The following is a 17,590-nucleotide window of genomic DNA, read 5'->3' as shown; positions in this document are numbered from 1 at the left end:
GGTGACTGTTACTGTCTACATTGTTCTCCTGGTTCTGCTCACTTCACTCAGCATCAGTCCATACCAGTCTTTCTAGGTTTTTCTGAAGTCTGCCTGCTCATCATTTCTTTATAACACAATAGTATTCCATTACATTCATACCACAACTTGTAAAGCCATTCCCCAATTGATGGGCATCCCCTCAATTTCCAATTCTTCCAATTCCAATACCTATGTGTGTATTTATTTATAAATTATATCCATATACTACTGTACTAATATATTACCTACATTATAAAACATACACAAAATACAAATAGAAATAAGATAAAGATTAAGTAAGTTATATTTAAGTATTGATTTAAAAAAACCACACACACCTGTGGATTTATTCATCTTTGGAATTCCAAGTGAGGACCTTTCTTTTAGTGTCATGTCTGGACTCTTTCTACTACTGAGAGGTTGGAACACTGAGAGGGTAAGTGACTTGCATGGGATTACCTAGCAAGTATGTGCCAGAGGCAGGACTGAAATTCTAGTCTTTCTGCCTCCTAGGCTCATTCTTATAGAGACCAACACCTTTTTGACTTTCACTAAAAAGTGAAAGCTATATGATTGAATAATGAGTCATTGTTTTTTGAAATCTTGGTGTAACATTTTGTGATACTATGACTGGAAGGTCTGCTTTTAAATTTATCTTATTTTGATTCTTGCTTTTAATGACTGTCATACTTGGAAAAGATACCTTGCAGGGATACATAAATCCAAATAGAGGAAGTACATTGCTGGCACTATTTACTAAATAGTGATACTCATTTTTCAGTCCTAATCCACCAGAATTACAAGGTTTTTGTTGAAATTTGGCTGGTAAGTTTTCGTCTTACCTGACATCGGTTTTTGCTTTTTCTTTATATTCCCAACACTTACCATAGTGCCTGCTACATAATTTATTTATTTTATTTTATTTTATTCTTTGGCAAGGCAGTGTTGGGGGTGGGGTTTAAGTGACTTGCCCAGGGTCACACAGCTGGTGTCAGGTGTCTGAGGTTGGATTTGAACTCAGGTCCTCCTGACTCCAGGGCCGATACTTTATCCACTATGCCACCTAGCTGCCCCTTGCTACATAATTTATAATAAATGCTTGACCTTGCAAATTAATTAGAAGATGTTGAATTTTTATATTTTTCACAAATGGGTTAAAAAACTTGTCATTTGGAATATTTTTAATCAGGTTAGAAGATTCTGTTTCTGAGTTTTTTAATCATGCCAATTTGAGAGTTTTTATAGGGGACACACCTCATTTTTTGGCATCAAAAGCTAAGTTTTTAAATAACTTGGTAATGATAGCTTCATACAATCTTTAGCTAATATTTCAAGGTTTGCAACAAATCTACTCATTGGGCCTTACCTTTGTCTTTCTGTGAGGCCAAACAGAACAAGTCTTCCTTATGCTAGGCCTCAGGTACTTGAACCATATCTACCATAGCACTTCAAGGTCTCCTCTTCTCTAAGTTAAAAATTCTTAGTTCGTTTAACCAACCAAACCTCATACAACATAACTTCAAAGTTTCCTCCCCATTTTGAGCTCCTCAAGCTCTTTGTAAAATATGATGCTGAGAATTGAACAAAATATTCCAGGTATAGTTTCACTAGAGCATAGTACATTCCACTACAACACTGATTTAAACTACCCTAAGTTGATGGGAAGAGATTTTTCCTTTTAAGAGCCACAAGGACTTTAAATTCAACATATATTCATTAAGCAATTATAATGTGCAAGACTAGATTTCAGGCCTTTCAGACTAAAAAGACAGACCCTCCAACCTCTTCATCCTAAATTCATAGAATGTGAGTGCTGAAAGGAACCTAGGAAAGAAGAGACATGACCTAATGAGGTTATATAACTAAAGATACCTTAGGGAGCCTCCCCTCCAATCCTGGGATGCTAGATTTAGAACTAGAAGGCACCTCAAAGATAATTCGGACCCATCTCCTTCTTTTTACAGATGAGGTCAGTGAGGCTCAAAGAAGCAAATTGACTTGCCCGAGGTTCACAAGATTTTCATTAACAAAATGAGTAGAACCTCAACTTTGTGGCTGCCAGTCTAGCACTCTCCCTTACCAGACTCCACCCCTTACCCTGTCCTTGTTCAGCAATACTTAGCATGCTAGTCAGATGTAGGCCTCTACTAAATGCCTCTTACTGAATTTAATTGAATTGTACTCAGATTCACTGCTTCTGCCTTTGCTCAGAGTTAAGGCAGCTTAGGGTTGGACGGTGTGTCAGAGGTCGCCTCCACTCTGACAAGTGCTTAGTACCTCCTAAGGCAGGCCATACCATTTTGGGATAATTTTAAGTAGTAGAAATTTTTTTTTTCTTTCTGTTGAGCCAGATCTTCCTCTCTATAACTTCTGTGCATTGCTCCTAGTATTGCTATGGTATGGTGGCGTCAAGTAAAATAATTCTAATACTCTTCCAGATGATAACCCTTTAAATTCTTGAATTTTGCTAGTACATTGTCTACCCTCTGTTGGCTTTTCCATATTAAATAAATATCTCTAGTCCAATTCTGTATGGCATGGTGTTTAGGCCCCTCAATACTTGGTCATCCTCCTGAGATACTTTCCAGTTTTCTATTGTATTTCCTAAAATGTGGTACCCACAACTAGATGCAGGATTCCAGCTATCTCCTGACTATACGGGTATAGTAGGAGTACTACTCCAATAATATCACTGCTTTAATTCTTAATACAGGGTTTCTATTAAAGCAGAGCTTATAAGAAACCCTCAGACCTTTTTCACACCTCACAAATCTCATACTTGTGCATACTTGATTTCTTTGAATCCAAATAAAGGACTTTACATTGTACTGGATTCAAATAATTGCTTTGGCCCTTTGTGATCTTTATAGCTACGAATTCTACCATTCATTGTGTTAACCATCCCTCTTAAATTGTGTTATCTATCTACAAGTTTGATAAGCATATCATCCAAGTTATTGAGAAAAATACTGAACAGTATGAGGCCAAGCATAGTGCTCAGGCACACAACTTCAGGTTTGATAGAGATCCATTAATTATTACCCCTTGATTTTCAATCAGTTGTGAATCCTTTGAACTGTACCCGAGGTGCTAATTTTTTTCATTATCCACCGGGATATCATGAGAGCCTTTATCAAATGGCTTGGTGAAATCCCCGCATGTTCTATCTTTAGAATGGTGCCTTAGCAATTGAAGAATTTTGCCAGTAATTAAAGTCAAGCTTGTACTCCCGCAGTCTATATGAAAATAATTTTTCAGGAGAGCCTAGTAAGTATCATTTTCTCTCCCATCAGAACTTTACATTTATTGGGAAGGGATGTCTGTATGGATCACACATACACAGTTTAAGGGAGGTAGTAGGAGCCAGGAAAAATGTTGGAAATGTACATGTCCCACAAAGTGGGTCAGTTAATTATGACATCATAAGCTCTTTGAGCAGGAATGAATCTCAGAAGTAATTGCAGAATTACAAAATTTGAGAGTTGGAAGGGACCTCAGTAGCCATTTAATCTAGTTCAATCCATACACAAAAAGAATCCCCATCATAACATATCCAATAGGTGTTCAGCTTCTTCGTGAAGACTTCCTGGGGCAACTCACTTATGCCCATGGTAGCCAGCCCATTCCAATTTTGGACAGCTATAATCATTAGGAAGTCTGTTCTGACATCAAGCTTAAATGGTCTTCTCTGCATCTTTCACTCAATATTCCTGGTTTTAAGTTCTAGAGCTAAGCAGAACAAGTCTAGTCCCTTCCCACATGATAGCTCTTCAAAGACAGCTATCATGTCGTTCCCCTCCCACTCCCCAGACTTTTCTTCTGTAGGTTCAGTATGCCTAGTTAATTTCTTCAGCCTTTCCTTATGTGACATGTACTCAAAGCCTTTCAACATTCTATTGCCTGCCTTCTGGATACTCTCCAGTTTAGCAATGTCCTTCTTAAATCATGGTGCCCCAAAATTGAACATGACTCTAAATGTGGTCTCATGAGGGTAGAATACAGTAGGACAATCACCTCCCCATTTCCCATCTTCCTTTTAAATGCATCTCAAGATCACTTTAGCTTTTGTGATTACCACATCACACTATTGACTGGTATTTGAGATTACATTCTACCAAATCACCCAGATCCTCTTTAGAATAGCCATTGTCTATCTGTGCCTCCCTCATCTTATTGTGAAATTGATTTTTTTTAACCTAAGTGCAAGATTTTACATTTACCCCCATAGAATTTCATCGTTTTAGATTCGGCCTAGTGCTGTAGCCTTTCAAGAGCCTAACACATTGTCACCTAGTGTTTTAACTATCCCTTTCTTTGTGCCATTTGCAAATTTAATGTATGTACCATCTATGACTTCATCTATATCAATGATAAAAATGTTAAGCAGCATATAGTCAAGCATAGATTCCTGGAGTACTGTATTGAGACCTCCAGTCATGTTGGCATTGAACCATTAACAACCTTTGAGTCTGGCCATCCAATCAATTTTAAATCTATCTGCTTGTATTTTTGACTAACCCATATCTCTTCATCTTTTCTATAGTATGAAATGCTTTCTTAAAAGCCTTGCCAAATCCGGATAAACTATATTGTCATCATTTCTCTCATCTATAAGTTTAGTACTCCTTTCAAAAAAAATAATGAGGCAAGACGTGTTTTTAAGAAAGCTGTGCTGGCTCTTGGTAATCACTGCTTTCCTTTCTAGATATTTACCAACCATCTCTTTTTTTTAAAATTTATTTATTTTTAGTTTTCAACAACCACTTCCATAAGCTGTTGAGTTTCAGACTTTCTCCCCCTCCCTCCCCACCCCTCTCTCCAAGACAGCATGCAATCAGATATAGACTCTATGTATACATTCTCACTAAACCTATTTTCACATTAAAGAAACAAAATAGAACAGAAGGGGGAAAAAAAGAGCAAACAGTATGCTTCGATCTGCATTCAAACTCCACAGTTCCTTCTCTGGATGTGGACGGCATTCTCCATCATGAAACCCTTGGAGATGTCTTAGATCTTTGCATTGCCTACCAACCATCTCTTTATCTAGATTTAGCAACCCTTTGAAATCTGCTTTCTCAAAATTTAAGGTGTGTGTTAAATTCTGCCCAGATTTCTTTTCCTTCTTTATTACAAATTCTAGAATAGAGAGGTCACCTCCCCCACCCCCACCCCAAGGTTTCCATCACTTCCACCACAAGCAACCAGTTCAGTCCTTCCATATTAGTGAGAATTAGATCCAGAATAGAATCTTTCTTTGTTAGTTTCTCCACCATATGAAAGATCAGATTATCACTAAGGCAAATTAAGAAATTACTGTCTGCTTAGCTTTTAGCAGAGAAGAGAGCTTCAGTAGCTATCTGGATAATTGAAGTCCCACATCATTGCCAGACTTGTGATCTGTTTCTCAAATTACTCATTTAAATTTTCTTTTTCTGACCAAGTAGTCTGGAGTGTAGTCCGGTGACAAAATTATTTGTTTTTACCTCCATGGACCATCACACACGTTTCTTCTCTCTATCATGCTTCCCACCTCTGGTTCCTGGTTCCTCTCGTGAGTAAAGCTTCTCAATATACTTCCATCTTCTTCCTCCTTTACCTATCTTGTTTCTTTTAAGTAAGATATACTTGTCCAAAGCCATAGTCCAGTCATGGGTTTCATCTTACCAAGTTTCTGGGATACCTGTGAGCTCAAATTTACCCTTTTGTTTGCTGCCCAGTCTTCCACCTGAAGCATGAATCTCCTTTATAATGTTATCCCTGACAGATAATCATCCAGCCTCTACTTGAAGGCTCCTAATGATGAAGAAATCTCCACCTCTAGAGAAATTCTATTTCATTTTAAAATGGTTCCAGGTCTAGAAAACACTTTTTATACTGAGCTATAAAAGCAGCTTCCCTGATGTTTTCTTAGAGTCATTCTAATTCTTCTCTCTGGGACCAAGCAGAATTAGTCTAATCCTTCTAGATGATAGCCTTTCAGATATTTGAAGACTGAAATCATACCTTATATGCCACCATTTCTCTCCACTTAAACACCCCTTGTTCTTTCAACCAATCCACATATAACCTTGTTCTCCCACTGTCCTGGTTGTCCTTCTCTGGTCGTGCTCTGATTTGTCATTGTCTCTCTTAAAGTGAGTACTCAGAATTGAACACAGTACTCCAGATGGATTCTGACCAGGGCAGTGTAGAATAGTATTATAACCCCTTTTGGATGGAGGTAATAATCATAATCTAGTCAATTAGTAGTAGATTCTAAAATGAAAGTTTTGGCTCTTAGCACATTTTATTCCAATCAAGTTCTTTCCTTGCAAATTATAATTATATTTAGAATTGGCCTTTGGCTTGCTCACTGCAGGTTTATTGCTAAGCCATGTGCAATTCATCTTGGCATCCAGGAGAGTGTTCCCCACCAGGCACAGCCTAATGCCATCCTTGAGAAGGTGTACACATCCATCACAAAGGTGAGTCAGTAGAAAAGGGGAAAAGACAGCTCTTGGGGGAAGAGTTTCTTCAAGGGTGAGAGTAGGACGAGATGACATCTATCTGGTTCTTACTCTGAGAGATCCATAGAAGATTCTACAAAGAGACCCAGGCTTCCAGAGCTGTGATATAGAACAGTTCAGGGTAGCAGCAGCATTCTAGCCATTTCCTGGCTTAGTTCCTATGAGCCAGTGCCTGTTACATCCTATCCTGAACCTTTTTAGGATACTCCCTTGGGAGTGTAAGTATATATGGCTCGATCAACTCCTTTTGACAAGGGATAGTATAAAAATGAGCAAAAAAAGATCCTTAGTTGTATAGGGTGGGGGATCCCTTCTTCAACTGCAACGATTAGAGGGTAAGGCCATTGGTAAGGAAGGGTTGAGGAAAGGAGTGTTCTGATTTTGGCCTTATATCTGCAGTGTCCTGATGGGAAAAGGCTAGAGGGCCTGTCAAAGCAGCTGGATTGGGATGTCCGAAAAATCCAAGGCTGGTTCCGCCATCGGAGGAACCAAGACAAGCCCCCAACACTCACTAAATTCTGTGAGAGCATGTAGGTGTGCAGGTTGGAGGGAGGTGGGGTTTGAGGAGGTGGGTAGGACGGGGCTGATATTTCCCCTTTGTATCGGGACACCTGTGGCTGTGTGTGAGTTACCACGTTAGAGCTAGTGCAGAATCCCTGGGTATTATCCATAAGTACCTGGGAAGATGGAAGACTGTAGAGACTTGTCATCCTTGATCTCTTGGCCCACCTGAGTACTAACTAAGCCATATGTGTAGCTCTAGCCTGTTCTAGGTAGGAGGAGATCCTAAGGCTATGCACAGCCATAAATACTATTAGGTGGTGCCAGCTCTGATGTGAATTGTCATCTTGGAAGGAAGCCAGTGAGTTGGTAGACATTATCCTCTGAGGCAGAGTATTGCTTTGACCATTGGCATAGAAAGGAAAAACTAAGCATTATCCCTATCTCCACCCATCCTTATCCACACCCTCCCACCTATAGAGTCTGTTCAGGAGAGGAGACAGAAAAGTAAATGATACCTAGTGAAACAGACAGAAACAAAGGCCAGAGGATCAACCGTGTTTGTTGATACAGTAATATGTGTCCCTAGTCTAAATTTTTATTCTAGGCTTTTATCAGTAACCTGACACAGATAACATTCTGACTTTCCACTCCCTCCCTATCCCAAATTTCCCAGAGACTTTGTGTTATCTGGGCTTGTGTCTAATCTCTACTCTCTCCCTACACAGGTGGAGGTTCACTTTTTATTTATGTATATTCTGCTATGGGATCCGGTTTCTCTGGTCGGTGAGTCTGACCTGGCCACTTGATGTACTCTACTAGCTAGGGGTCAGGGGTCAAAGTTGAGATCCCTAGAACCTTGCCCCCTTTTCTCATTTTTTTCCCCTTATAATGGTCCCAGCCCAGGTTTAAATGCTATGCAGACTGTATTTCCTAAGAAAGCTGTCTAACTTTAATGCTGAAAGGCTTCTAAAAGTAGGAGTTCTGAACCTTTTTTGAGTCATGGACCACTTGGACAGTCTGGTGAAACTTAGGGACCCCTTCTCAGAATCATGTTTTTTTAATCAACTGAGAAGAAAGAAAATGCTTAACCTTAACTCTAACTGAAGTTAGAGGTTAATTCCTGTCTAACTTCTCAGACTCCCTGAAATCTAGCTATTGACCCCAAGTTGGGAACTTTTGCTTTAAAGGGTTCCATGAAAGGGCAACTTTTGACTTTTAATCTTTGACTTTTTGCATAGTATTATCTGCCAGTTGAATCCAATTGAGTCTTTTCCCTCCTGCTATTTCCCATATCCAGGTAGAGGTTTATGGATAGACCATGCTGTTTCACCTACCTTGACTTTCCCTCGAGTTATCCCAAACATGTTCTCTGTACGATGGAATGGCATTTTATTATCTTGATGGATAAATTCGGATACCTGCCAAACCTCTTGTGAACCTTGGAACCTGGCAGATGCCTCATCTTTCCTATCTGTCTTACTTCCCTTCACATCTCCCATGTCATACAGAAAGAGTGGAAATGTAAGATTAAGAAGATCTCAGGACCAACCTGGGCTCCTGAAGACTGACCCAAGTTTTCTGTTCTTTCCTTAGTCACCCTGGTTCTGGGACACCCGACAGTGCTGGCACAGTTACCCCTATCAGGTAGGAACTGAGACTTCAAAGAAAAGCCTTAAAACCTCGGGGATCTCAGGTGAAGGGGCCCAAACAGTGAGACCAATGGCACATTTCCTTTTGATTCATCAAGGGATTGAAAGCTACTTGATGATGTAGCATGGTATGTCTGCAGTGAGGTTTGTTCTTTTTTGCCCATGGCAGTGACCTCTTGGATGAACTGGTATCATGTGACCAATATTAACTTCATAGAGAAACATAGAGGTACTAGAAGAGTGGAGAAAGGAACTTAATTATTAATACCCTATACTGTGCCTGCTATTCTGAGCGTAGTCTTAGTGGTGCTTTGCCCCAGGATGAGCATCGTCCTCTTTTGGCAGTTAACGAGGAGAATTGAAATGGATGAAAGGCAAAATCAGGGGAGGTTGGTCTGAGCACCCAGAATGCCAAATCTAGGGCAGAGGCCTTGGGGTCACTCTGCATAGTCTGAGTGGGGTGGGTTTTTTTTTTGTTTTTAAAGGAAAGGTTGGTTAGAGATATGGAAAAACTTTGATTAGTTAATTTCTAACTAGTTCTCCTTACCTTTTCTAGCCTCTCACATCTGGCCTTTACTACTACTATATCATGGAACTGGCCTTCTATTGGTCTCTTATGTTTTCTCAATTTATAGACATTAAGCGAAAGGTAAGAACATTGACTCCTAACAAGTTCTTATCTTTCCCCCTCTCTTCTTTTCTGGCAAATACTTTCACTGCCCATTGATGGACCCTTTCTTTTCTCTGGCCAGGATCTCAAAGGAGTAGGTAGTAGGTTTAATGGGACTGTCATTTCTGGAAGAGACTATTGTATAGAATTGGGAAACAAGGATTTATGGGTGTGCTCCATTCTATTTTAGACACTTGGGACAGATCAGTGAGTGCTGCCTACCTAGTGAGGGCTAAAATACTAGTTAATACCTGGCAGAACTTAAATGAGAGAACAAAGAGACATGGTAAGGATTCAGGCCTAGTGTATGGATGAAAATTCTGCCTGCAATTGTTGATCACTGTTCTGTGCATCCTGTTCTCTATACTTTGGTTCCACTAAAAAATACAGATTGTTAGAACCATTTGTATTCTTAGAGATCATCCAGTTCAAACCCCTAATTTTTTCCAGATGAGGAAGCAGGCCTTAGAGAGAACCACAAAATAGATGTTAGAAATAAAAGTTATAAATCATCTGGTGAGAGCTCATTTTATAGATAAGGAATTAATGGCAGAGCCTAGAACCACCCAGTTCTGACTCTCAAGTCTAGTGCACTTTTTCACTGCATTAAGCTATGGAACTTTGAGCTAGTTGGTAGCAGAGATGGAACCAAGGACTTCAACCCTCTCCAGAAGAGAAGAACCAGATTTAATTAATGTTCTTTATGCCTTTCTAGTACAATGAATGTGTAGTTCTGCTAACTTGCTGAGAAATGGATGAACCCAGAGCTAGCTTAGTAACCAGAGTCTCATCCTCTGAGTCTTAGGCATAAAAGATGAAATATCTCTCATGCTAACAGACTTTCGGTCTGAGCGTTGGGGTAGGTAGCACCTTGCCATGGCCCAGATGCAAGCAGAAGGGAAGGGATGGTCATAGAAGAAAACTATATGGGACATGGAGTTGGTTAGTCCCACCTGAGGCCTTGGTTGAGGGCATCTCACCCACCCCTGGACCTTGCCTCACCCACCCATGCCTTCCTAGGATTTCCTGATCATGTTTGTGCATCACTTGGCTACCATTGGGCTCATTACCTTCTCCTACATCAACAACATGGTGCGAGTGGGAACACTGGTCATGTGTCTACATGACTCTTCAGACTTCCTGCTCGAGGTGAGACCCCAGTCTCCTCCCTCTTCATATTTCCTTTTCCATTTTCCCACCAATCCTGATGGAAGATCTGCTTCTCTCTCCCATTCACTTTTTTTTCTTCCTCCCCAGGCAGCCAAATTGGCCAACTATGCCAAGTATCAGCGGCTTTGTGACACATTGTTTGTGGTGTTCAGTGTCATTTTTGTGATCACTCGTCTTGGTATCTATCCATTCTGGTGAGTGCCTGGGTAGTTCATATTCCAAACATTCCTAACTGTGGGGCAGTGGTGTCCTGTTGGCAGCTTAAGGGATAGAATTTGGGAACCCTACTCTTAAGAAACCCGTATACCTTGCTAAATCTGAGAGTGTGTATATACTGTTTCAGGACTTCAGCTGCCTTAAGCAATGCGCTTAGAGTCAGGGGCCCAGGCCCCAGAGTCCCCAGCTCATTTGGTGCCCCTGACCATCATTCTTAGACAACAGAAACATCCCTTTGGGAAGCAATTTTGCCAGATAGAAAGAATGGGAAAAAAAAAGAAGACAGGTCCCAATTCCTGAGGTTTTCCATTTTGTTGCCATCTCCCACAATCTGACTCTTGGCATCCCCTCTTTAGGGTCCTGAACACAACTTTGTTTGAGAGTTGGGAGATCATCGGACCTTATTCCTCCTGGTGGCTCTTCAATGGCCTTCTCCTGATCCTACAGGTTCTACATGTCGTCTGGTCCTACCTGATTGCTCAAATTGCTTGCAAGGCTCTGGTTCGAGGAAAGGTGAGGGTCAAGGCTGATTCCTACCTCCAGGTCTGGCTAGGAAGATTAGGGCTGCTTAGTAGAGATGTACCCCTCTCTCCTCCTTTTTCCATGGTACTTAATGAACTATTTCTGCAAATGAGGCAAGGAGTCTGTGGCTTCTCACTTTCTCCATTTCCTATTAACTCCAAATATTTTACCCTCCTTCCTCAAAAGTGAAATTAAGGCCAAGGGGAACAAAGTTCCATTTCAGTGCACTGAAAATGATGTAAGTCAGGAGTATCTGAGGTTCTTATATTTTCTTGAGCTGGCCTTATCTAGGCTTCTTGTTCCCTCCCCTACTTTGTGGAATGAATGATGTAAATGTCTTTGATGTCCTAGGTGACTGACTGCAGTGCTTTGAAGTAACCCAGGAAGATAACTGGTTTGACAGGTGCCTCCTTACATCCTAGGAAAAGGTCCTCTGGCCCCTAAGAGAGAGGGCTGGCAGAGAAATCTCCTCAACACCTGGCTCCTGCTTGAATATATTAAAGCAAAAAGGAAGGGAGCTTTGAAAGAGGCCCCTAACTGAGCTAATTCTTTAAGTTCTGTAGTCAGCAGGGTCCCAGATTGAGCATTCTGATTTCCCAGTGCTATGCTGTCACTTAGGGGCGGTAGGTTCTGCTAGAGGAAGGAGCTGTATCTAGAACTTGAGAATAAGCTTGTGCAGCCATGTCTGCAGTCTCTTGCGTTGATGTTCCTCATGGCTGCTGCTGCTGGTTCTAGAACTCGCTTAGTGTCTCTCCATCTTGCTGCAGCTATCCAACACCTTTCTTCTCTCTGGCTTCTCTCTCCTGACCAGGTGACCTAGCCAGGAAGGATTAGACCCCGACTCTATATTCTCAACTCTTTTCTCACCTCCTTCCTTTTCTCTGTGCCAAGTGGGAGCTGGACAGTTTCATCTCTTGCATGTAAGTGCTCTGCTGCTGCTGCTATTCAGTAGATCATGTTTCTTTATGTGTGTATTTTCTTTTCCCATTTATCCTTCTCTTGTCTTCTAAGGGCTTGTCCTTACTCCTGACTTTGTGGAGTTATTTGGGAAGGGGCCACTGCTGAATAGAACTGAAGCTATCATGTTCCTTCCCTGAACCTGACTGAAAGGAGTTGAGCAGTTTTACCTTCCTGTACCCATTCTGGGGTCAGTCTTCCCCCTGGTGGAGATTTCATGATGAAAAACAACTGTTAGGTTTGGACATCCAAACCAGATTCAAAAATTTCTATAGGTCGTGAGACTTCCTTAAGTTGCAAAAGCTTGAAATCAATCCAACCCCTACTTTATATTCTGAGATTCAGTATACTCTGATTATTTATAATCAGAGCTCATATTTATATAGTATTTAAAGGTTTACAAAGTGCTTTCCTTACAGTGACCCTGAGATAAGTAATCTGAGTATTATTATCCTCATTACAGATGAAGAAACTGAGGATTACCTTAAGTCAAGTGACTTGCCTAAGGGTTACATTAAGTGAAACTGAAGTCCAAAGTTAGTAAATGGAAGAGCCAGGAGGTGATTTAGGTTGCAGTAATCCCAAGTCAATTTCTATTATACTTTGTATTGTGGTTCTGCCCAAGAAGACAACCCATAGATTGGGGAGGGTAGGCTAGTTATAACTGAGGTCAAGGACAACAGGATGTCTTGGAAATTGCCTGGCCTGAGGTCAGCACTTGAGGGACTGAAACAGTGCCCACAAGTACTAGGGGATTCAGGGAGGAAGGGTGGGATCAGAAAGGTCATCAGTGGCTTCATGTTACTATTGCTGAGACCTCTGTTTTTGAGGTGGTAGGTTTGGAGTTCAGGAAAGTAAAGGGAAGGCTGGTTTTCCTCAACTTTCCCGATTCCTACTATATAAGAATTTAGTAGTTTTCCCGGGGAAGAGATGCTGAGACAGATCAAAGTTGGGCCTGAAGGAGTCTGTTCCCAGCCTAGGCTCTCTTCGTATCTTGGAAAGCTTACCTCTGTATGCCAAAATCAGAAATGGTGAGGGAATTCAGTTTGACAGCGTACATCTTAAAATTCCCAGAGCCAGAAATTGCGAGTGTAAGTTAAGAGACCAGAGACTGCTTGGCAGAGATCATGGTTTTAGTTGCAACTCTGTTCTCACTATTCTTTCTTTGGCTCCCGCCTACCTAGGTATCAAAGGATGACCGAAGTGACGTAGAGAGCAGCTCAGAAGAGGAAGACGTGCCTGCTGGCAACAGGAAGTGTCCCTATGATGGCAGTTCCAGCAATGGTGCCAACCAAGTCAATGGCCACATGAGAAACAATTGCTGGGCAGAAGAGTAGGGTAGGCTGACATGGTGACTCCAGGACACATGAACTTTGAGGGTCACTGGCAATTGGCTCCCCATGTCTGTTTCCCCACCCATAGCCCCATTCTTGTGTGGCCACGGGGACCCACCAGGCACTGAGGAGAAAAAAAGAAGCAAACATTTTCACTTTTTAAAAAACTCTGCCGTTTTGTATTTAATAACTTCTTTGTCAGTAATGTTATTTGCTGTGTGTGTGCGTGTGTGTGTGTGTGTGTTTGTGTGTATATATACATGTGTGATTTGGTGGGTTGGGGCACAATTCTGGACTGGACTTCCTGAGCTATGCCTTGCCTCTTCACCCTCAACTTCAAGTTCTGCATTCCTGGAGCACGCTGACTTGGTCCTGGATCACCATTCCCACCTTCATTGTTGCTTATGGCTCTGGTCCCTTGGACTCTCTGAATAGAGCAGCCAATCTCAACTCATTTTCTGCAACAGAGCCAGGAGGCAGCATGTGATGCTTGGATTACACTGGGACAGAAGAACTCTAGATGGATGGCCAGGGTTTACTGTGGCCCTTAGCTGGACTTTTTCTCTACCAGCCTCCCTCTTCTCCCCTTCCCCTAGCAGCACCAGAAGCTGCTGATAGCCTGCTCATTACTCAGTGGTACTTGGGGGTGGGCTGATGTTGGGGGAAGGCAGCAGCCACTGGGGGAGCTGTTACCATTTTATACCATTGTTTATTCTTTTCTGTGATTAAAAGTGCTTCAGCCCTCCTCTACATCCTAGCTATTAAAGTGATTGTTCTACCTACCTCACTGGATCCATAGATTGGAACTGAGGTTCTTAGGAGGTCTAGCTCTCCACAGAACATTAAAGGAAAATACATCTGAGTTATAACTAAGAGTTGCTTGGTAAAAGAAAGATGTAATTGTTCCCAAACTTATACAAGAGACTACCATATAACATTTTAATAGTGAAGTGGGTGAGTCATTCTGACCAGATGATTTCTTCTTAAGTTCACACTGTTACATCTGAAGAAAAAGCCATATGGTATGGTCAAGTGAGCATCTGTTACATGGGGTAAGTCACATAACCACAGAATCATAGACTGCTAAAGGGGCTTTAATGGTCACGGCCTAAATTACTCATTTTATAGAGGAAGAAAACTTGAGGGCCAGAGCAGTGAAGTGGCTTATTTAAGGTTAGAAGCAGAGCTTGGACTAGAACCAAGGTTTCCTGACTCCAAATCCAATGTTCTACACGACACTGAGTCAGAGTTAATTATTTCTAAGGTTACCCCCATCTGAAAAACTCTATGAGGTCTAAAGAGCCAATGAGAGAAACACCTCCAATCCAAATGGTGAAGCTTTCCCAAGAATTTCCTGCCATTCAGTCCCCCAGAGTTAACTATGCCAATTGATGAGGGGTTTGGAGAAATTAACAGATAAGACTGTCACTGTTGGACCCTCTCTTACAGACTTTTCCAGCTTGATAGGATGTATCAAAGCTTGCAGACTGACCTAGGATCCCACCTTCATGCTACAATGAAACATCAGAGGGTCTGTTGTTTAAGGACCAGCCTGGCTACATTCAGAGAAGTACCATCAGGTTTGCTGCAGGACGATGGATTTTTTGGCCACAGCAACTTGTGAAGACCATCTGCTAATTTATGAGTGGATGTGACCTGCCACATTGATGAATGGTAACTTGAAGAATGTGTTATCTTTAGGCACTGATCTTACCAAAGTGTTTCTGAGATTTGGATTTAAATTTCAGGAACTGAGTACTGGTGTATAATAATTACCAGCAGGTAATTCTGACACTGACGCAGATTAAAATTAAAATGACTAATCTATCTCCTACTTCCCACAAGTTACTCTGTCAGGGTGACAGAAAAAAGGGCCTGAAACCTTGGATGTGGGAGAATGTATGTTCCAGTAGCTAGGCTTCAGTATCTAAATGTGCTTCCTGAACCTGCCACTTCCCAGAATAGCTTATCCTGGTAAATGTATATAATCAAGTATGTCTTCAAAGTCAGAAACGATAGGTTCAACTGATTTTAGGACTTGTAGAATCACAAAATCCCATATTGATAACAAGTCCAAAATTGACTGTACCTAGTTTACATAGGACTTTGATGTAGCATATATAGTATTCCCAGTATCTTGGTAGTGGGAAAATGGATAAGGCTTCTATTCCATTTGGAAAGGCTACTAAAGTTAGTTTCATGTGAACAGTCTAATTCCCAATGCAGAACTGACTTTTGCAACTCAGTGTTAGTAACCTGGGGACCACTGAAAGTCAGTAACTGGTCACATGGCTACTATGTCACTAACAGCTCTCCTGAGTTATCTCAGCATCTAGGTTTACTATTCATTTCTTTTGAGGAAATTTTAACCTGAAATATTCCAGATCTTTTACTACTGGACTCCCCCTGGCTAAAGTCTATTTGGAAGTGCTAGAAGGGCCCTAAAGGGGAAAAGGAAATGGGGACAAAAAGCATCTAGCCTTTTTTGGGTGGGACATGGGCTATCAGCTTGTCCCTCTTCTATTGACACTTAGGTAGAAGAGTTAAAATAATAAAAAGGAAACAGTTCTAGTACGACAAAATGGGTTCAGGTCAAGCAAGGCCTCCCTCACAGATACTCTTGGGAAAACAATGAGGGACCAGTTGAAGTCAGCATCTCAAACTGGAAGCCATTTTTGTTTCTGAGAAAAGGAATATGACAAACCACAATCAGGATGGTAGTTTCTCTGCAGATTCAGCTCACATAAATGACCTAGCACTTGTTTTCCTCCAGCCAAGAACAAAGGAATCTGTGAGTACTCTTCTGATCAATCAATACAGATAGGTTTACTGAAGGGCATAGAGTAAACCTACAAAATAGTCTCAGGAGATTATGCACTCCGCAGGCAGTAAATAAATATTTAATTGATTTGAGAATGAGTGACTAGAGGCAGAGATGAGCAGGCTATCTGGGAGCTGATGAAAAGGAGGTAAGCAAAGTTAGAACACTCAAGTTACTATCAAGTCATCTTTCATTTCTTTTCTTCTTGGTCAGTTGGATGTTATCTCCCAGGATAAAGGTAAAGAGCTTGAGAGTACATGTTATATGAGGACTGACTGGAGGAACTGGAGAAAACTGGGAGAGACATGAGATTTTACTAACTTCACACAAAAGAAGGATTAGACTTGTTCTTTTTGGCCCAAAGGGCATATCTATGTACAACAAGAGGTATTTGTAGAGAAGCAAAGTTAGGCTCAATGTAAGGAAAAGCTTCCTAATATTTAGATCTATGCCAAATTGGAATGGACTCCCTTGGGAGGTCATAGGACCACAAATTTAGAGTCAGAAAGGACCTTATGTGTCATCCAGCCTGACCTCTTATTTTACATATGTGGAAACTAAGGTCTGGGGAGGTTGTATCTTCCACACGAAGCGTATGGGGTGTTGAGGAGGGCTAGTACCTCTGGTATGAGGGCTTACTGCTCATTTCACTTTCAGGGCTGCTCATCCACTTTTGGTATCCAACTCTCAACTCTCACCTGTGACTCCAAGAAGCTAAGAACGTAGAGGGGGCATACCCCAGTAAAACTGTCTTGAGCAGACAGGCTAAACCAGGTTGAGGGTAACCAACCTCAAACCCTGTCAGTAAATTAGGGGATGTCTACCCCAAGCACGTGAAGACTTTCCCCTGGCAGAATGGGCAGGTGAGAACAATTTGTTTCAATGGCCATGAAAGAGGCTGAAGCACGTGCTGTAGAGCACTTGGAGCTTGATTAGACATCAAAGACACCAAGGTCATCCACTGCATCCCAGGCCACTGCCGGTTGTCTTGACTTTTGTCTTGCCACTGGACTTTGATGCTTCTGGAAGAGAAAGTGGGGCTGACAACTTGTACCATTGCCTCAACCAAATCCAATTCACACACCAGTCAAGACTGGTCCTCACTGAAAACAACAGAAATAATGGCCGAGTTGCGATATAAACCCAAGTCCTAGAAGTCCCAACCCATCACTCTTTTCTACTGTATCATACTGTGGGTTGGGCTCCCCATCACAGGA

General features: G+C 41.5%; 1 protein-coding gene across 1 annotated transcript in view; it reads left to right on the top strand.

The window, feature by feature from the left end:
- CERS5 (ceramide synthase 5) overlaps positions 1-14,334 on the top strand; it is a 25,596-nt gene extending 11,262 nt beyond the window's left edge. The window contains exons 2-10 of the mRNA XM_027844451.1: positions 6,383-6,488; positions 6,930-7,060; positions 7,760-7,817; positions 8,628-8,678; positions 9,240-9,332; positions 10,374-10,502; positions 10,611-10,717; positions 11,096-11,252; positions 13,403-14,334. Of these exons, the coding sequence (XP_027700252.1) occupies positions 6,383-6,488; positions 6,930-7,060; positions 7,760-7,817; positions 8,628-8,678; positions 9,240-9,332; positions 10,374-10,502; positions 10,611-10,717; positions 11,096-11,252; positions 13,403-13,555 (985 nt within the window). The 3' untranslated portion in view covers positions 13,556-14,334. The remainder of the gene's footprint in view (positions 1-6,382; positions 6,489-6,929; positions 7,061-7,759; positions 7,818-8,627; positions 8,679-9,239; positions 9,333-10,373; positions 10,503-10,610; positions 10,718-11,095; positions 11,253-13,402) is intronic.
- Positions 14,335-17,590: the final 3,256 nt, after the last annotated feature.

The sequence above is a fragment of the Vombatus ursinus genome, unplaced genomic scaffold, assembly GCF_900497805.2.
Source record: "Vombatus ursinus unplaced genomic scaffold, bare-nosed wombat genome assembly UNPS02014941.1, whole genome shotgun sequence".
Taxonomy (NCBI): Eukaryota; Metazoa; Chordata; class Mammalia; order Diprotodontia; family Vombatidae; genus Vombatus; species Vombatus ursinus.
This window is presented reverse-complemented; position numbering and strand designations above follow the sequence as displayed.